This window comes from Paroedura picta, chromosome 2 (assembly GCF_049243985.1).
Source record: "Paroedura picta isolate Pp20150507F chromosome 2, Ppicta_v3.0, whole genome shotgun sequence".
Classification (NCBI taxonomy): Eukaryota; Metazoa; Chordata; class Lepidosauria; order Squamata; family Gekkonidae; genus Paroedura; species Paroedura picta.
In genome coordinates this window covers 75084646-75105527 of record NC_135370.1, presented here as the reverse complement: position 1 = coordinate 75105527, position 20882 = coordinate 75084646, and the positions used below count along the sequence as shown (strand labels likewise).

Genomic DNA, 20882 nt, shown 5'->3' with positions numbered 1-20882 from the left:
GTGTGTGTGTGGAGAGTGACTTCATGCCAGTTATCTATTAAAGCTGTGTCTGCATTACAGAAGTCAAGCATGCTTGTTTGGCAGTGAGGATGGTGACACTGGCCTCTCCAAAACTGATTTCTGTACCATAGGGAATGAGGATATTACTCAGCCATCACTGGTCCCCAGCAAGGTTCAACTTTCACTCCCTCCTTTCCCAGGATATACCACTGCTAGCAGGACGTCAGTTCTCAGAGGTTTTGTCCAATCCAAGGATCTGCAACCAGGCTGTTTTGCATTTAACCTCTTAAAGTACTTAGCATTTCTCTCCCCGTGCTGCTACACGAGCTCTCTAGGCCAGTAGGGCTTAACAGCAGCCCCAAACAGAACTAGATTTAATGTGGTTTACGAGGTCCGATAAATTAAAACTACACAAAAACTAGGCAAACACAACAGGCTGAGCAAGGGTAAAAGAAAACTCTTTCACTGGCACTATACTTATCTCTTAAGATGAAAATAAGCTGAAAAGAGAGAATTTTAAGTTCCATTACTTTGGTTTCAGTATTCAGGGATATGCTCTTGCTTTCTCAGGACTGCATGGCCATGGTTGCTCTCCCATGCTGTGATGGCCCCTTCCTCCTTTTTCTTCTTAATAACATAAGAACCACCATGCTGGATCAGTTCAAAACACCATCTAGTGCAGTACCCTGACTCACACAGTGACCAGTCAGATCAACAACAGGGTATAGAGGCCAAGGCCTTCTCTTGATGTTGCCTCCTCGCTCTGGAATGCAGAGATTTAGTGTCTCCAAATATCGAGGTTCCAGCTTGGTGTAGGAGTTAAGAGCAGTGACCTCTAATCTGGAGAACAGTCTGATTCCCCACTCCTCCACATGTAGCTAGTTTGGTGACCTTGGGTCAGTTCTCTCAGCTCCATCTAACTCACTGGGTGTCTGTTGTGGGGAGAGGAAAGGCAGGCGATTGTAAGCTGCTTTGAGACTGTTGTAAGCCACTTTGAGACATGCTGGTTGTTCCTGGCCCCAGAGAAATATGCCTGGCCTCAACTAGAGCAGCCCAATGGAATGAGCTGTCATCAGAGATCCAGGCCCATACAGAGCTCCCAAAGTTCCAAAGGGCCTGCAAGAAGGTGCACTCCCACCAGTCAGTGGGTTGAGTCCAAGGCTGCACTCTTATCATTCTGAAAGGGCCCCCCCACCTACCCCCCCCCGGCTTTTGCCTGAGACATTCCCTTGCCATCAAAGCAAGGCAAACAATTCTATCTTTATCAGTTTTAACAGCAGGCCTGGGAGATGGTTTAATTGACCGGGCAATTATAGTACATTTTAGTTAAATTTTAAGATTTTAAAGCTTTTATTGTAAGATTATTCATCTTGTAAGCCACCCTAAGACCTTTTTGGAGAGGGGTGACCTAGAAATCTAAGGAATAAATCTATATACATAAAATCATGATCGTAAACCCTGACAAAATGCTGAAGGTTCCGAAGCCGCCTATTGGTGGAATATCCCCCATTCAGGGCTAATTGCTATTCTTGCTTAGGATTCCGCATCTCCCTTCCCTTCAGGCCTGCTGTGATGGAAGCATCTAATGGCCCCTGACTGAGGCAAGTGATGTATTTTTAGAGCAATTTCCCCTTCTGCCTAACCGCTGGCTGACAGGGAGGCCACAGAAAAGCCCCTTCTCACTTAAAATACTGCTGTGGCCAGCCTCGCTGCTTGAGGGAAGCCAAGCTATGCATATCTCTTCTCTACCACTCTCTGAACATTTAAGGCCTACTGCACAAGGTTGTTGTGCAGATGAAACTGGATGCTGCTGCAGGGGTTCTTTTGCCTCCTGTTTCATCTGCATAACAACCCTGTGCAGTAAACCTCAAGTGTTTCATCTCCATAACTACCTATGTGGGAGGCCTCAAATGTTTCCTTTGCACAACCCCGTCTACCCTCTAAAGTGGCCATTTTTGCCTTGAGAGCTGATCTTTATAGTCTTGAGATTAACTGTAATTCCAGGAGATCTCCCACCTGAAGGTTGGCTACCCCTGGGTTGGAAATATTCTGTGAAAGTGGGGCCTCAAAAGGATATAATGCCTTCACAGCCACCCAATCAGCCATATAATGAGCCCTGGCCTCCTTCAGGTCAAGAAAACATTGCAGAGAGGAGGTGAGGTTGCCAGATAGGTGTGGGTTCATGCTCTGTAATTCCACACTTCCTGGGTGTGCTTGAACCTGGCTTGGGTCAGGACTGCTGTGCACAGAGAGACCTCTTACGGTTGCCAACTTCCAAGTGAGGCACAAAACCTACACCAAACCATGAGCTAGCACCCATTGCGTTACAGCACGCAATGGGCTTTACTACTAGTAAATAAATAACCACTGAGTTTCCTAAAGGATTTATAACCACCAGTTAACAGAGCCTCGAATATTTTTTAATAGCGCTCCAAGCTGGTAGTTATTAGACTGTCCATGTACACAGATTGGAAGTTACAGGGGAACCTACACCAAGGAAATCCAGGGCCATTCCCCACAAGGACCAATGTTGCCAATTGCTTTCACAAAGCGGAAACGCTATTTTAAATAGTGGAATCTCGGCATTCCACATACCTTCATTTGTGGGGAATCCAGTAGCGTTTCATTTGTTCCCCACAGGTTTCCGGTCTTGCAGGAATCGCTAGAAAGGAAGCGATTTTTTCTGTGCTTGTTACCGTCCCTGGCCGTGAATCAAATGGAACAGCCAATGGGCGGTTGTTATCATGCTCCCGAAAAGCCCCTTTCCCATTAAGCAGCTTTTTAAAAAAAAAACACACGTTTCAACTAATATGCCTTGATTCTTCGCAACGTAGAGACCCATCTAGCTGGCGTGTGAGCTGGCTATTCATCGTTACCACGCTCCCCGGAGTGGAACCCCCCCCCTGCACGGGCGCGATTTTTGGGCGAAATTAAAGGGAACTGGCGAACAGGGGGCTGTGTTGTGCTTGGGGACTTAGGGGAGCTTTAAAGCACTTCTGTGGAGGGACTGTAGCCGGAGAAGCCTCGTTGGGTGAATGAAGCCTCGCTGGTTCGTTGCTTTCCCCACTCTGAGGGGGGGAAAATGGCGATCGCTTCGCCAGAAGTTTGGAGGAGAGAGCCATTGGGAGGGACTTTGTTGCAACCGCTACATTGAGAATGCACATGTCTTTTTCGCAAGTGTTGCAGGTTGTTGGCAAGAGTGTAGCGATTTTCTGTGGGTGAATCCACTTTTCCCAATTCCCCAGAAATCGCTACAGCAAAGCGATTTTGGCGCTAGTGTTGCAGGAGTGTTGCAGATTGCTCACGACGTCATGCGGAACGTAGTTTTAGTGGCAAAAACAAAATGTAAGACTAGTGCTATATAAAAGTCGTGCGGAATGGCCCTCAGAGTTGCTACAAAGAGGCAATCATTGGAAAACCACCTCAGTTTGTCCCTTGCCTACACAGTTACTATAAATCACCTGTGTCTTGACAGCGTTTCCAGCAACACGGAATCTAGAAGGATGGTCAGGAATGTTCACCAGGCTATCTTCTGAGTTTAGGACTGCTATATTTACAAAGAGCCTCTTGTGGCACAGAGTGGTAAGGCAGCCGCCTGAAAGCTTTGCCCATGAGGCTGGGAGTTCAATCTCAGCAGCCGGCTCAAGGTTGACTCAGCCTTCCATCCTTCCGAGGTTGGTAAAATGAGTACCCAGCTTGCTGGGGGGTAAACAGTAATGACTGGGGAAGGCACTGGCAAACCACCCCATATTGAGTCTGCCATGAAAATGCTAGAGGGTGTCACCCCAAGGGTCAGACATGACCCGGTGCTTGCACAGGGGATACCTTTACCTTTACCTATATTTACAATTAAACAATAGCTGCATATATTTGGTTTGTCAACTACAATTACATGTATACAATTGAATTTTATATACTTTATGTTGGCAGAGTTTAAATAGGCAAAGGGTTCCAGCACCAGTTGCTTCAAAGAGGAAATTAGTTTTATTGAGAAGAGAAACAACTTTGTAAAGAAGAGAGGAGAAAGATAGTCCTAACTGACTAACGATTATTCTGTAGGGAAAGCAGGCAGGAAGTCTCCAGTTGAGCGAATCAGGACCCAGGAGGAGATTATTTGAAAATATAAGGGAGTTCCTAATCTAAATATGCTTATATATCTCCTCTGATGCCCCTCTGTAGGATATTCTTATGTTGTTAAACCATACACAATACAGATCTTCCATACGTGAGTACTTTTAGAGAGAAAATAAATGTGGCATATTAATTAAGCTAGAATCATTACTCAGGGGCCATCAGATCCAGTGTTTTACCTCTTAATTATTGTTTTCTTCCGTAGCTGCATTGAAGTCACTATGGGAGCCATTTCGCTCTGCTAGACAGCTGGCTGCACATGCTGGAGAATGAGATGGGAATTGGGGCGGGGTGCTAGAACAGACTGCACTACTGAAGAATGTAAAGGAGTCTGGCTTTGAATCTGCTTCCTTGTTTTAAAAGATGCCATTTGTGAATGGAAAACTAGTACAGCAAAGAGAATATCTCTCCCACTTCTTTGCCCATTTTCTGTTTGTATGCAGTTTTTATTGTAATAGATATCAGTTTTCCTGCAGGAAACGGCAGCTTTGGAGGTGGGCTGTATACCGTCACATCCTTGCTGGGGTCTCTCCTCCTGCCAAACTCTGCTTTCCCTGCCCTCAAATCCAAAACCAGAGTTGGCAACCCTAATTCTCCTGTGACTGACAGACAGAAAAGACCAAGTGCTTGCATTATGAGTGCAGTGTGGGAGCTGCGGACTCAAAACTATGCTCTCCACGTGTAGTCTTTAATTACGTAGTCTATAATTCTACTACCTAATTCAGCATAATGTATATAATTACTTTTCATTCTTCCAGTGGAATGTGGCAGCAACCACACATCCCAGAAACTTGCTTAGCTTATTTCTGCTTTCAGTTATACCATCTCTTGCTCCTGTTCATGGCAGGTGCAAGAAAATGAGAAGCAAGTTTATGAAACAGCCCCAAAAGAGCTGCCTGAAGAAAAACTGCCTGAAACAGAGATCAAAGTGGACGATCAAGAAACCGACACTAAGGAGTCGCTGTTCAAAGTGGCCCAGACCCCTGTGAGCGAGATAGATGAAACCACCACCCTTCCTGCACAGCTGGACAGATCTCACAGTGTGCAACTTGAGGGCTACCTTGGGAGGAAACATGATCTAGAGGCACCTAACAAGAGGGCTTCCAACAGGTGGAGTTGTTTGACTGGCTGGTGGGATGGAATTGCTATTTTTGATTCCCTAAATAGACTCTCTGCAGAACTGTTGTTGGTCAGGCCCTGGAGGCAGTCACTTGCTACAAAAATGGCTGAAGCCTGTCAGTGATGTTAATCTGTTCCAGTTTTGGCAAGACACAAAAAAAACTGCATTAGACTGGAGTCTACCCTATCCAAGGGCTCATCCTTTAATAGGTCTGAAAATGTGAAAGAGTTTTTAGGGTCACAGGAATGACCTCCCAACTTGATAGAATGGGCTTGGTACAAGGCATTGATTTTATCATAAATCTTTCCTGGGATCACAGCAATTAGATCTTTCCTGGGATCACAGCTGCTGTGAGGGAGGCAGTGAGAGACACAGAGAGAGCTCCCCCAAGCTGCTGCTGACAGAGACACAGAGAGAGCCGCCCCTGCTGCAACAGAGGGAGAGAGAGAGACAGAGCTGCCACAAACTTCACACCAGCCCTCCTTCCGTCCTACAAACCAGCCCTAAGTACCTGCTCGGCCTTCTGCTGCAAGGCACACTGAGATACGCAGCAAGAGAGAGAGACACACAGAGAGTGATCTGCATCTCCTGGTGTCCCCTGGGTCCTAGCGCCCATTGCATTCCTGCTTGCAATGGGCTTTCTTGCTCGTATATAGATAAGATATACAAGCCTAACAACAAAACCTTCCCTCACACATACAGATGAGCAAATATGTGCACTCAAAATTCAAACACACTTCTCTCACTTCCCTCAGAGTCAGAATAACACTATTCATTCCCCAAAGGAGGAAGATGATAGAGAAGAGATAAGGCATAATAAGATAACAAAGGGCGAGCACTCAGTGGGACCTGGGCTGAATCTGCACAGAGCTTTTATTCCAATCCTAGGTCAATTCTTGCCGTCTACACTGAATGAGATTTCCATTTTGATTTTAGGCGATTTAAAATTTCCCTCTGCAACAAACATGATTGATCTGGAGTGACCCAACTCCCCCCCCCCCCCGCAATATCCTGGAGTGGATTGTTGTTGTTATGTGCGAAGTCGTGTCCGACCAATCGCGACCCCATGGACAATGATCCTCCAGGCCTTCCTGTCCTCTACCATTCCCTGGAGTCCATTTAAGTTTGCACCTACTGCTTCAGTGACTCCATCCAGCCACCTCATTCTCTGTCGTCCCCTTCTTCTTTTGCCCTCGATCGCTCCCAGCATTAGGCTCTTCTCCAGGGAGTCCTTCCTTCTCATGAGGTGGCCAAAATATTTGAGTTTCATCTTCAGGATCTGGCCTTCTAAAGAGCAGTCAGGGCTGATCTCCTCTAGGACTGACCGGTTTGTTCGCCTTGCAGTCCAAGGGACTCGCAAGAGTCTTCTCCAGCACCAGAGTTCAAAAGCCTCAATTCTTTGACGCTCTGCCTTCCTTAAGGTCCAACTTTCGCAGCCATACATTGCAACTGGGAAGACCATAGCCTTGACTAAACGCACTTTTGTTGGCAGGGTGATGTCTCTGCTTTTTAGGATGCTGTCTAGATTTGCCATAGCTTTCCTCCCCAGGAGCAAGCGTCTTTTAATTTCTTTGCTGCAGTCCCCATCTGCAGTGATCTTGGAGCCCAGGAAAATAAAATCTGTCACTATCTCCATTTCTTCCCCATCTATTTGCCAGGAATTGAGAGGGCCGGATGCCATGATCTTTGTTTTCTTGATGTTGAGTTTCAAGCCAACTTTTGCACTCTCCTCCTTCACCCGCATCAACAGGCTCTTTAGTTCCTCTTCACTTTCTGCCATTAGAGTGGTATCATCTGCATATCTGAGGTTGTTGATATTTCTCCCTGCAATCTTGATCCCAATTTGTGACTCCTCTAATCCCGCATTTCTCATGATGTGCTCTGCATACAAGTTAAATAGGCAAGGTGACAGTATACAGCCTTGCCGAACTCCTTTCTCAATTTTGAACCAGTCAGTGATTCCATGTTCAGTTCTCACTGTTGCTTCTTGACCTGCATATAAATTTCTCAAGAGACAAATAAGATGCTCTGGTATTCCCATCTCTTTAAGAACTTGCCACAATTTGTTGTGTTCCACACAATCAAAGGCTTTAGCATAGTCAATGAAGCAGAAGTAGACGTTCTTCTGGTACTCCCTAGCTTTCTCCATGATCCAGCGTATGTTGGCAATTTGATCTCTAGTTCCTCTGCCTCTTCGAAATCCTGCCTGTACTTCTGGAAGTTCTCGGTCCACATATTGCTGGAGCCTAGCTTGTAGGATTTTGAGCATAACTTTGCTAGCATGAGAAATTAGTGCAATGGTGCAGTAGTTTGAACATTCTTTGGCATTGCCCTTCTTTGGAATTGGAATGTAAACTGACCTTTTCCAATCCTGTGGCCATTGTTGAGTTTTCCAAATTTGCTGGCATATTGAGTGTAGCACTTTTACTGCATCGTCCTTTAAGATTTTGAATAGTTCAACTGGAATGCTGTCACCACCACTAGCTTTATTGTTACTCAGACTTCCTAAGGCCCATTTGACTTCACATTCCAGGATGTCTGGCTCCAGGTCAGTAACTACCCCATTGTGGTCATCAGGGATGTTAAGCTCGCTCTTGTATAGTTCTTCTGTATAATTTTGCCACCTTTGTTTAATCTCTTCTGCTTCTGTGAGGTCCCTACCATTTTGGTCCCTTATCATACCCATCTTTGCATGAAACGTTCTCTTCATATCTCCAATTTTCTTGAAAAGATCTCTGGTCCTCCCGATTCTATTGTTTTCTTCTATTTGTTTGCACTGTTCATTTAAGAAGGCATTCTTATCTCTTCTAGCTTTTCTCTGGAATTCTGCATTCAGTTGGGTGTATCTTTCTCTTTCTCCCTTGCCTTTCACTTCCCTTCTCTCCTTAGCTATTTGTAAAGCTTCCTCAGACAGCCATTTTGATTTCTTGCATTTCTTTTTCTTTGGGATGGTTTTAGTTGCTACCTCTTGTACAATGTTGCGAACCTCCATCCATAGTTCTTCAGGCACTCTGTCTATCAGATCTAATTCCTTAAATCTATTTGTCACCTCCACTGTGTATTCGTCGGGGATATGATTTAGTTCATACCTGAGTGGCCTAGTGCTTTTCCCTACTTTCTTCAATTTAAGCCTAAATTTTGCAACAAGAAGCTCATGATCTGAACCACAATCAGCTCCTAGTCTTGTTTTTATTGACTGGATAGAACTTTTCCATCTTTGGCTGCAGAGCACATAGTCAATCTGATTTCTGTGTTGACCGTCTGGTGATGTCCATGTGTAGAGTCGTCTCTTGGGTTGCTGGAAAAGAGTGTTTGCTATGACCATTGTATTCTCTTGACAAAATTCTACCAGCCTGTGCCCTGCTTCATTTTGTACTCCAAGGCCAAACTTGCCTGTTATCCCGGTTATCTTTTGGCTTCCTACTTTAGCATTCCAATCCCCCATGATGATAAGCACATCATTTTTGGGCGTTGCTTCTAGAAGGTGTTGTAGGGCTTCATAGAACTGATCAACTTCATCCTCTTCAGCAGCAGTGGTTGGGGCGTAGACCTGGATCACTGTGATGTTGAATGGTTTGCCTTGGATTCGAACTGAGATCATTCTGTCATTTTGGGGATTGTATCCCAAGACTGCTTTTCCTACTCTCTTATTGATTATGAAGGCTACTCCATTTCTTCTGCGAGATTCTTGTCCACAGTAGTATACCTGATGGTCATCTGAATTAAATTCACCCATTCCTGTCCATTTTAGTTCACTGATTCCTAAAATGTCGATGTTCAGTCTTGTCATTTCTTGTTTAACCACGTCCAGCTTGCCTTGATTCATGGATCTGACGTTCCAGGTTCCTATGGAATAAAAATCTTTACAGCATCGGACTGTCTTTTCGCCACCAGTTACTTCCACAACTGAGCGTCCTTTCGGCTTTGGCCCAGCCGCTTCATTCATTCTGGCGCTACTCGTACTAGCCGTCTGCTCATCCCCAGTAGCATATTGGACACCTTCCGACCTGAGGGGCTCATCTTCCAGCGTCATATCGTTATGCCTATTGGAACTGTCCATAGAGTTTTCATGGCAAAGATACTGGAGTGGTTTGCCATTTCCTTCTCCAGTGGATCACCTTTTGTCAGAGCTCTCAGCTATGACCTGTCCGTCTTGGGTGGCCCTGCACGGCATAGCTCATAGCTTCACTGAACTACGCAAGCCCCCTTGCCACAACAAGGCAGCGATCCTTGAAGGGGGAGTGGATATAACCCTCAATATTTGAAAAATCGGCATGAATAAGCATGTAGCGGTCTGCTTTCCCTGAAATAACTTGTTGCTGCCTCGTGGCTCCAATGCCATAACAAGGTTGGCTGGGCGCCAGTTCAAAGAATGCCTAGTTCCTGGTTGCAAGATTTATTTTTTTAAACGTTTATGGGGACCGTGCTCCAGAATCTACACTTCTTGCAGCAGAGATTAGCCTCATTTGTGAGAGGCTGCTGCTGTCTCATCTCTGCTCCCCCCCCTGAAAGCCCCCCCCCCCCGTGAGATAGGAGAGACTGAGAGATCAGCATGGGAAGCAGTTCTCTTAATTCTGGAGGATGAAATCAGGGGTTATCGTCTCTGCTCAGCTCAGCTCCACCCTGCCTACCCACCCCGCCTATTCACCTGCTCACAGCCTTGTGCAGATGGGTTTCTGTTTCAAGTCAGAGGGGAGCACAAAGACACGGATTCAGATTGATCTGAATTCAGAAGGATCGAAGGTGAGAAAAAAGCTCCATGCAGATTCAGCCCTGGATAGCCTGGGCAAGCCCAATCTTACCAAATATCAGAAGCTAAGCAGGGCTTACCCTGGCTAGTATTTGGATGGGAGACCCACAAGGATTTGGATGGGGTTTCTCACTAGGGAGGTAAAGGCAAAGCACCTCCAAACAGCCCTTGACTGGCTGGCAGACAATCCTCAGATCTCCTGGCTTCACGGCACATGCTGTACGATAAATAACATCCATTTGAACTATTTTTACACCCATTCTTACCACACCCATTGCCTACAGGGGATAGAAGGGAAACTTTTTCCTTTTGCCTTAACTTCTTCCTCTTCCTAATCACTTCTTCCAAACTAATATTTTGGTTCCTGTGGGTGAAAAGCAGGGTACAAAATCCAGCAGCTATTCATCGTCTTGACTTTTCTGTAGTTGTTGGAGGGGGGGTGGGGGAGGCTGGATGGGAGAGCCTGTGATGGAGCATTTTGCCACCCTTGGCTTATATGTGAGTCAATAAATTTACCCAGATTTTGTGATGAAATTAGGTGCTTCAGTCATCTCATATGCGAGTATATACGGTAATTGGAAAAGGAAAGCAAATTACCCTGAGTCCATATATGTTAATTGGTAACAAAATAAATTGACAAGTTGCAGGTTTTGCTAAAACTTCTGTCAAAATTAATTAAAAGTAGGACAAATTGATGGCATTTTGGCAGATTCAGTCATATTCTAACACCCTTGGGCATTTTCTACAGTGTGTTCTCTTAACACCAAATTAATTTTTTTTACTGGCACTACCAAAGATCAATCCAGGAATTGTTTACACACAATTCAAGCTATAGATCAAGATGAAATTCATCACTTCATCCTAGGAAATCAATGAGAAATCAATGTATTGTGTCTTTCATGGGGTTCTGATTAGATTGGAAGCCTTAGAAGATTCCTGCAATTGAGTGTAACTTGTAGAGTCATAGAATCAGAGTTGGAAGAGACCTCCAACCCCCAGCCCAATGCAGGAACTCACAACTATCTGCCCACCCACACTGACTCCAATTTCATGGCCAAGTGATCCCCCCACCAAAAATCTCCAGAAACCAGCCTGCCCTGGAGGAAATACCATCCCACAGTGGTGATCATTAATTCCCTGGGTATGCAAGGAAGGGCCAGAAGTCCCTGTGGTAAGAGATGTCTTTTGCTTTTCTGCTAGGTCCTGGAATACATTATACTGTGTGCTCAGGAACAGTGAACTGGCATTTTATAAGGATGCCAAAAGCTTGGCCTTGGGTGTGCCTTACCATGGAGAGGAGCCTTTCCAGATGAAGAATGCCTTCTGTGAAGTAGCTGCTGATTACAAGAAGAAAAAACATGTCTTCAAGTTGAGGTAAGGGGCAGCCGACAATGACATTCTTCTTTTAGATTAAGGTGGGCATGTTTCCTATCAGGATTAAAATTTCCTATCAGGAAAATTTTTTCCACAGTCAGAGTAGTTCAGCAGTGGAATAGGCTGCCTAAGGAGGTGGTGAGCTCCCCCTCACTGGCAGTCTTCAAGCAAAGGTTGGATACACACTTTTCTTGGATGCTTTAGGATGTTTTGGGCTGATCCTGCGTTGAGCAGGGGGTTGGACTAGATGGCCTGTATGGCCCCTTCCAACTCTATGATTCTGTGATTCTGTGATTGGACCGATGCAGCAGAACAAAAAAGCTTATACCCAGAATACTTTGTTGGTCTTAAAATGCCACTGGACTCAAATTTCATTTTTTTTTTTAGTTCTAAAGCCTATAAAATCAAAATCAAAGGCCCAGACAGCCCACAGAGGATGGGATCTCTGTATACATCATCAGCTATTCCAGCTTCCTGGGCATAAGTGGAGCTCCTCGTGAATAGTGCCAAGGAAGTCTGTGAGGAAGGGGAGTGGGAAGTCATTCAGGGTGGAAGGTGGTTTCTGGTGAATCTTACCCTATTGTGATGGTTTTGACACCAGTGGAGATAGCTTAATGGGGCCAGGCATTCAAAGATTTATTTTCCTGAGTTTTGCACCATTTGTCCTGTAAACATGTTGTTTGCAATGCACCTGCTCCCTACTTGCGGCACATTCAGGAAGAGATGGAAGGGGAATAGAAGAATGTAGATAGTTGCTGCTGCTTTTGAATGAAAGGGCTGAACCAGTGAGTCATTTGATAGCTTCAGACTCTGTTGTTTGAAGCATGCAGGGGCTTATGCATCCCAATATATACCTGCCTCTCACCTGGGATGGCAAACAATGAAAGTTTAACTGCCAAACTGTGTGTGTGTGTTAACCCACTCTTGCATCATACGATAGCTTCAGCTTCTTGTCTTTCTTAGACTCAGCAATGGGAGTGAATGGCTGTTCCATGGCAAAGATGAGGTGAGTCATGTTATGCACTGCAGCACAATTTCTTTCTGCTAAAGAAATAAACAAAATGGCATATACAGCTGCACATGTCAGTGCGGCAGGCCTGATTTAGCAGTGAAATAATTGATACTACTCTGAGCCATGTTTGGCTGTTCAGAATCACTTTTGCATAGGCAGGCCTTTGACAATGGATATCAGCCAAAGCCAGCTAGGAAAGATCCTGTGTGGAGGCATGCAATAGGTTTGGACTTTCCTCTGAGGAAGAAAAAAAGACACTATTTAGTCAAAGAGAGCAGAATAATGGCTTTGCAGCTACTTGGCAAGAAGCAATTTTAGGATTACTATTATATGTTCATGCAGCCATTCTTATGACTCAGACTATGAAAAATTTGAAATGCTCTCTCCCCCACACACAAGGAATTGACCCTGTGATAGCTGTACCAGAATTTTGGGGATGCATAAACATAAACATTTCTGTTGACTTTACTGGGGCTTCAGTACGCTGGAAGCCACAAACTTTAGCCTGAATGTATGCATGCACAAGAACCAACTGCTAGTTTTACCTGGACTTCAGGTTGGCAGGTGAGAGTTGCTGTGTTTCAGTGCTGCTCTATATGAAAGTTCTGTGTGTATAAGAAGATGACTATGCCAAAGAGAACGCTAAATAGGACACCTAACTGTAATCTATTTTTGAAAAACTAATACAAATGCATGATTCCTTTTTTTAAATCTGATACTGATTTTGGAATAGTATTTTTGTTTGGGAACTGAAATTTAAAATGCTGTTTTTTGGGGGGCCTTCTTCTAACAGGACGAGATGCACACCTGGCTTCAGGGCTTCAGCACAGCAATAATTGAATCCCAAAGCATTAAAACCAAGGCCCAAAGCCTGCCTCTGCCTTCCATCACTACCATGGATGTGAGCCTGACCAAGAAAGACAAAGAGAAAAGATTCAGCTTCTTTCCCAAAAAGAAATAGCCAAACAGATGGCTTGCTCCAGTTAGATGCCTATGCTCTAAATATGCATACTGAAAAAGTGCATGTGTGAGTCTTCCTGGGCACTTTGGGCCCCAATCAACACTGTTCTCATCCCTCCAACACAGCTCTTCATCTCATTTCCCACCATATCCCCTCCACACACTCTCCAAAAAGCATCAAGCCAATATCAGAAAACAAGACAAGGTCCTTGCTCCAAGGCACCCAGTATTTCCTGAAGTAGGTATCCAGAAGACATGTGGATCCTCAGATGGCTGATTCAAAAGACAGTTCAGCAAGGCTCTCTTCCGGTGCATGATACTTAGTACACCAAGCATCTGACAAAGAATGACTTCAGTAGAAAGATGCTGCGTACCTTACAGAGATATTGCAGAGGAAGGAGAGGAAGCAGGGACCTAGCCAACCCAAAAGGGATCTGACATGAACCATGGAAGCTAGCCGTGTGGTTTTGAAGCAATTTTTCTCCCTACCTGAAAATTTGTCATGGATGCTATTCAAAAACCAAGATTCCCCCTGTCTTCTGTGGAACAAGAACGATCATCTGGAATTCCTCCAAGGCATCAACAAATGGCCTGTTCTCAGTTTAGGAGAACTGAGAACCCTTAGCTGGCTTCTTGCAACATTTAAACTAATTAGAAGCCAGCTTTTAGCAGGGCAGGTACTCCTCTCTGTAGAGCATTGTGACACACACAGACACAGAAGCACTCATGCCACAAAGCACAGAAATTTCTCATGAAAAAAGTACACGCCACCTTCCATTGGTGGTGACATCCAGAAAAGTGCATTACCCATATTCAAACTTGTGCACTTATATTGGTTAGAATGGAGACCTGTTTGAAATGTGTGGAAGAGAAAGATGAGCCATGCTCACCCAGTATATGAACACCCTGCAGCAACAGTTAGTTGCCAGCAAGTCCCCCTGAAAACTATGGAACAACATGTGGGTCTAACTGAAGTTCAGTTGGTTTACAGGACTTGCAACTAGCTTTTGCTAGGCTGTGCCCCCAGATTACTTAGTGAAATTTAGTAATACTGTGTTTTATGCAGGGGGCATTCCTTAGGACAGGCCTGAATTTGGGTGCAGTGCTTTCTCTTGAGGCTTCTGAAAACCATTTTTCTGTGCTGGCTCAGCTCTCCAGAAGCAAATGGCTCCTCCATGGGTCCCTCTGAGAAACTGTTATGCCTGAGCATGGCTTTTGGTAATTCTCTGCACTGCTTGCACTTTTTTTAGTGTGTGGCTTTTTCAGTCACTATAAATGCACAGTGCTAATCCCATTGCTCCCCTCTGCAAAGATCTCTGCCTGTGTGATGCGTGAATGGCTATTTAAAATATATATGCAGGCACTTCCTACCCTGAATTTATGCAAACCCCTTATCTAAGGTAGGAATTCAGTCCAAAAAGCAAACAGCAGAATAGCAACTAGAACATATTACAGAGGAGTGAATAGCCGTTAACTTTAAGAAGAGCCTGTGGATTATCTTCTATTACACCGGCTTCTTTGTAAAGATGGCTGTGAAATTTTAAGGATCTTAGAATATCAGATTCCCATTATTCAGTAGCCTTTGAGCATCCCACCCCTAGGGCTCATAGTTATTTGTAAAAATCAGTCATATTTTCTTTGTGGGTGTCATATACCATAATGAAAGTGCCTTATCCTAGGGGCTTCCCATAAATATCATCACTCCAAGAGTGAGCACACTTTGTAAACAGCATGCACAGACCAGTTTAGATTCTCCTTCTGTGGAAGCATTAAACCATCCCCTGGCAAAGAGAAACTCTTGGTATACTGAGGGGGCTCTTCTTTGCCTTGCACCCCACTGCAGCTGCAAAAAAATGGAAAGGCCACATGTTTAAAGATTGTAGACCATGGATCCAAGTACCAACAACAAAACCTTGAAGCTGAGGTTTAGGACATTTTCAAGTGTGGCTTTTTGTTGAGTCTCAAAGTCCTACTTTACCAGATCTCCTGGACTGTAATGTGTATTCCATATGGACTGTTCTGCTATTGTGATGGGCACATTTTCCACAGTCCTACAAGTGTCTGTGAAAATCTGAGTACAGCAAAATGGTTTTTATTGCTACATTGTGGATTCAGGTAATACGACTGGACATTGAGGCAGGTGGGTGCAGTTATACATTCCGACAGCTTGCCTGCCTCTCCCTCCCTGTGTCCCCTTAAAGCGCCACTCCCACAAAGGGTGCTTTTTTCCTGTTTATGCTGAGAGACTGTGTGCACACCCAGATGACCATCAGGCACGTTTCTGAGAGTCTGGTATGCTATTAGGGCTACACAGCAAATTGTGCCACACCTATTCAATGACAAAGAGTGGGGTGTTTTGGTTTTCGGTGATTTCTTGTAGAAGGGAAGGTAAGCAACGTTAGACCGGGGAGTTTTACTTAGCATGACTGAAAGACCTCTAGTGCTTTTGAACTGGCAGCTCAAATGGTGTCGTGCCCACCCTCAAAGGAAAAGGAAGGACCAGTGAAATCTTGTAGTTATTGTAGAGATGCACATTGCAAATCTAGCTATTTGCATTGCCCACTGTACTGTGCAACTGATCTCAATCCTCCACTGAAATCAGTACATTCAACTCTGGCAAAGGGCTGGACTGGTACATGCATGGGCTTTAAGTAGATGGGGCATTGAGAGGTAACCGAGTAGAAGAGTAGGACATCCTTAGGTATTTCAAGACTGCAGCCTGGAAGCTTAGTTCACTTCAAGGGCTGCATAGGAGCCCTGCCAAAAAAGAGATGTCTGGCTCCAAGTACCTTGTCTCACCTGCTCTGTCTGGGACCTCTGTGCATCTGTTTGCAGTACATGTCCTGCTCTGATAGAGCAGTGCTACCCATGCCATCCCTTCACTAGTTCCCTGTCTGTACTGTACTATCAGTTACCAAGGAGTAGTGGCATTCTTAATGCTCTAACCCCCTTATCATAACCCAAATCAGGTGCTATGAAGGAATGGGGATCTTACCTTCCCTTTCAGTCTGTGTTGAAGATAGGAAGGGGGATATTAAAACACATACTGAAGTGAATGCAGCATAGTTTGTGCACAGAGAAGTGGTTAATACGAGGAACAGTGCATGTGGCAAATTTTATCTTGTACGAACCCATCTTCACAGCCAAAGAGAAAGAGAGGCAGCAGGCAAGGAAGGAGCACTAGGGCCTTGGAAACTGGTGGGGGTTATAATAGAAGAAAAAAGCACATGAAAAGATGGACCGAGTCAAGACTTTCCTGCAAATACCATCAGGAAAAGAAATAGCACTGAATATGCTTCCCAGCAGCACTTGGACCTCGCAGTCACTCTGGGTAGCAAGCTCAGCCCTCCTTTCCTTTCCTGGGCAATACTATGACCTGTCACTCTTGAGCTTCAAGTGTAGTATGATGCTGATTTTCAAAAAAATAGGCTAAAATGCTCTTGACTACTTCTGCTGTGCGACCACTACCCTGCACTGTGTGCTATTCAGAAGTTGCTGTATAGCTTGTGTACATTTTCTACTTTCCTGTAGCTTTAACCATTGTTTGTAGACACCATATGGACTATGCTTTCAGACCTCCTTAAAGATTTGGTTTCAGCTTGGCAGGTTTTGAATACAGTTATCTATGTGCCTCTGTGTCTCACTGCATTGTACTCCTTCCCCCTTAGAGAACAGACGCGATGTTCTTAGCCTGATAGGAACCATTTGCTGTCTAGTGGCTTACAGCCTCACTGTGCCAGGACCCACTCAGTTCTTCCATTCTTGGAAGGCTCGATTCAGCTCTTGGGTCTGCAAAAAGTGACTTTGACTCTTTTAAGCTGTTCTCCCATCAAGCTGAGCCTTCCAAGACCTCACTGATATAGGGGTCCAGACCTGTTCGAAAGAGAAGAGGACATCAGGCACAGAACATCTTTGTTTTGGAAAAATAAGGGCAATATGTTTTTGGAGGGGGGGAGATCAGGAAACCCATCTCTCTTCACTTACAGATTCATAGAGCAATTCTCTTAATTCAACAGCCAGGCACCAGGTTCCACCTGCTCCAATGTGCTTCTACTGTCCAGAGAAGAGAGCTAAAGCTTCAGAATGTGCTTCAGAAGCAATTTAATAAGTTTTTTTTCTAATAAATGAACAAATAAATACTTCTTGGCTCTGGGATTTTGTATGTCATTTTTGTCAATCTACTAAAATTTTTGAAGGAAAATTTGGTCTTCTCTCAGCCATGATTTCATGAGCTAGCCTTGGGTAAGCCACTGTCCCACGGCATAGTAAACAATGCTGGTTTATTCTCAAGGATTCTGGTCAGTATATTTATAATCCTGTATGTCAAGTGCTTTTAGCATTCACACATAGCCTATTAGAATAATGAGAAAGATACACTCCTTAGTTCCTATGAGGTAGTCTTTGCCATGGAGCATGCTTTCTCTTGCATTTGCATAAGGCCCATGGAAAACATTTGATCTTGAGCAAACGGAGGTTTTAGAGGAAGAGGAAATGGCAATAACTCAACATAGGACTGTAATGTCATTTGACTACACTATAATGGGGCCCTAGTTGAGCAGGAAGAGTTTCTACTTGGCTTAATGGTGCAGAACTAAAGCCACTCTGAAGGTCATTCATTTTTACGTTACTAACTTCTGAGGGCTACATCGTTGCATTCACAGCAATAAAAGTTTTGAAATAATTTAAACTCAAGGATTATTTACAAGCCCTATTTGGTTAACTCATTTTGTCTTGCTCCCGCACATTCCCATCTCTACTATTCAAGCCTCTTTCACAGGGGCATCCTCTCATGTTGCTCCATTACTACCCCATCTTCCCCCCCCCCTCAGCCCACTTTGGGTTTCCAGTTTCCTCATTTCCTTCCTCTAGTCTTTTTTGCTCTGCGTCTGCCCCTCTTCACCATATCTCTGACTCCTTGTTAAGTGTACTGCAAAACATAATGGTTTCACTCACTCACCCATGCAAGTCAGTAAAAGGTTCCCAGATGGAAGTGGAGCCTGGCTACAAAGAGCTGGAAATACTGGCATCAACTCTACCCTTCAATATGCAGTGAGGCAGGGATTCTGCCCACTCCAAGCTCTGTTAGTTCCTCCCCTGCCATCTGCCTACAACGTCTTCCCCACACTGACAATACCTGAGAATGAAGCAGTAATAAGCTTTTGAAGTAGGGACATCATATCTCTGGGCTACAATTCTGAAAACTATTCATGAACAACATGACTTTTTTGAGATCTAAAGAAGAGGTAACAGGTGTGCTTGGAAGCCTAGGTCTACTCTAGTATCTGAAACTGACAGACTGAAGGATGATGACATTTTCTATGGCTCTCTAGGGGACCCCAGAGCATTTATCTCATATGGAAGAAATGTGTAAGGTGTCAAATTACTGATCACGACAGAAGGCTGGGGAGGGGGGTTGATACCCTCTAGGAGTCAGGTGACAGGACCTGAAGAATCACAGCACAACAATTAATTTTATCAGCTCCTATGCCATCCTCTGCCATTTGGAGAAATCTGATTCCAAGAACATAATCAACCTTAGCTTTGTGCACATAAGATGCATTGAAAAACTAATGACTGGTAGCTTTCAACCGTCTCCACCACCACTCCTCCAATCTCAGTGAAGAAACCAAAGCCACACTCTGGTCAAAGGTGGTTATTGCACAGTGTGTACAGACTGAGATGTGTACACAACCATTATTAGATTATATATTTGCAGAGTAGGAGAACTGGAACCAAACAAAACTCCCGACCTCAATAAAATTACATTCTAAAACAAAACCTTGGAACAATAACTTATTCTCCTATGAGCCTTAGCAAAGAAGGAGCACTTGTTCCTGCTCACTCATGACAAAGTAGAGGCTTCCCAGCCATGCTCTCGTCCTGAAGGCAAGAACACACCTTTTCTTAGCAGGACTTGCAAACAGCTGGCTTATGGCATCCCTGCTCTAAGAGGGACATGCCTTCAGGCTTGGGGCAGAAATGCCCAAACAATGTTGCCTGCAGCAAAATAAAAACAGGGTTATAGTGCTACAGTGTTCATGAAGAGGTACAACCATGCTCAAAATGCTTAGATGGGAAGAAGGGTACTGTCACTTCCTAGATGGTCAAAGCAGCTGTCCATGTAATGGGGTCCACAATGCAAAAGGGAATACCAACGGCAGGAGAGGACTGCTGTTTGTCCTTCCAAGAGGCTGGTGCAAATAATCATTATTTCCTCAAAAGCTGACTCCAGTTCCAAATAAGATTCAGTGGCATCGGAGCAACAGATGCGCTTATGGCTCAACTGTTAGGATTAAGGGTCTGGAATTTTTCCCGCAGGTTCTTCACTAGGCTCTGCTGGTAGCTGTCTGCTTTCTCCCTCCACAGCTTCTGAGGCACCTTCTGGGGATCTGCTTCCTGAATGCTCTCCTCACGCTTGTGGTACTCCTCTGAGTCCTGGTAAGCCTTGCACCGCTCTGCCACAGCCTTGAGAGAGATCTTCTCCCGAGATGTAGGGGAGCGGATCTGCACGTAGCTCTCATCGGGCTCGTGAGGAGCATCCAGCAGCTTCTCTATGACTATCACCCGATGGCGGTTCTCCAGAGGGGCTTCAGCCGTGACACACAATCGCTCTTGAGCATCCCAGGCACGGGCCTTGGAAAGAGAGCCAGATAATGTCTCCCTTCCTGGCCCCCTACAGCTTTGGGTCCTCCCGTGCTGGCATTTCTCCCTTTTCCCATTTTCCTTGGTGCCCTGGTGTTCCGGCATCCAATCAGCATCCATCATTTTCTCAGGGGCTGAGCGGCTCCTGTTGACAGGCAGAGGCCAGCCCTTCCCAGTCCTCGCCTGAGAGGAATACTTGGACCTCAGCTCCTGCACGTCGGGCCAGTTGAATTTCTCAGCTATGACAGGACTGATGGGCCTGCGTGATGAGCTACTCGTGGGAGAGGTGAGCCGAGGACTGCCGGAGTAGGGGCTGAAAGAGAAGCGCTTGGGTGACTTCTCATGCGAAGAAGAGGAAAGCGGCGTCAGTGGACTCGATTCCTGCAGCACAACTTGCTCATAATTGAGGAGGGACAAGGCTGGCTTCCTCTTGCCTAGGAGAAAAAGCAGCAGGGAATGAGTGAGGCAAAAAAGAGACTGAGGCTGTTAGCTGACTACAGCTGGGGAAGGCAAGATCGTGGCCCTCTCTAAGAAAGCAAGCCTCTGCTCACCCACACTGCTTTCCTGGCCACCGTCAGCTTAAAGGAGGATCTGGAAGTGGTCTGTGATGCAGCCACGTTATGGAGGGGCAAGGCAAGCCTCCATTCTGCGTTCTTTTCCTAGAGAGTAGGTGTCGAAGCTGGGCCCTGAGAGTGAAATCTCCCACTGGGGGATAAAATACTCTTTCCCTTCAATCCGGGCCTAACAGAAAAAGAAGCCTCATGGAGCATAATTCCCCTTCCCTCCCATCTACAAATGCAAGAAGAAGGGGTGATAAAACACTAAAGAAATAAAAGGTAGGAGACAATAAGAATGAAGGATTGGAAGGAATTATACTAAGCTTGGTGCTATAT

At 45.0% G+C, this 20882-nt stretch overlaps 2 protein-coding genes across 6 annotated transcripts in view; one reads left to right on the top strand and one right to left on the bottom strand.

The window, feature by feature from the left end:
* Positions 1 to 17502, top strand: part of SPTB (spectrin beta, erythrocytic) — a 126131-nt gene extending 108629 nt beyond the window's left edge. For all 5 annotated transcript variants that reach the window (XM_077320860.1, XM_077320863.1, XM_077320861.1 and 2 more), the window contains 4 exons: positions 4979 to 5241; positions 11202 to 11375; positions 12339 to 12381; positions 13181 to 17502. In XM_077320860.1, coding sequence (XP_077176975.1) covers positions 4979 to 5241; positions 11202 to 11375; positions 12339 to 12381; positions 13181 to 13348 — 648 coding nt within the window. In that variant the 3' untranslated portion in view covers positions 13349 to 17502. The remainder of the gene's footprint in view (positions 1 to 4978; positions 5242 to 11201; positions 11376 to 12338; positions 12382 to 13180) is intronic.
* A 1537-nt stretch (positions 17503 to 19039) lies between these two features.
* The window catches only part of PLEKHG3 (pleckstrin homology and RhoGEF domain containing G3), a 61606-nt gene continuing 59763 nt past the window's right edge, over positions 19040 to 20882 (bottom strand). Inside the window, exon 20 of the mRNA XM_077319042.1 lies at positions 19040 to 20423. Coding sequence (XP_077175157.1) covers positions 19627 to 20423 — 797 coding nt within the window. The 3' untranslated portion in view covers positions 19040 to 19626. The remainder of the gene's footprint in view (positions 20424 to 20882) is intronic.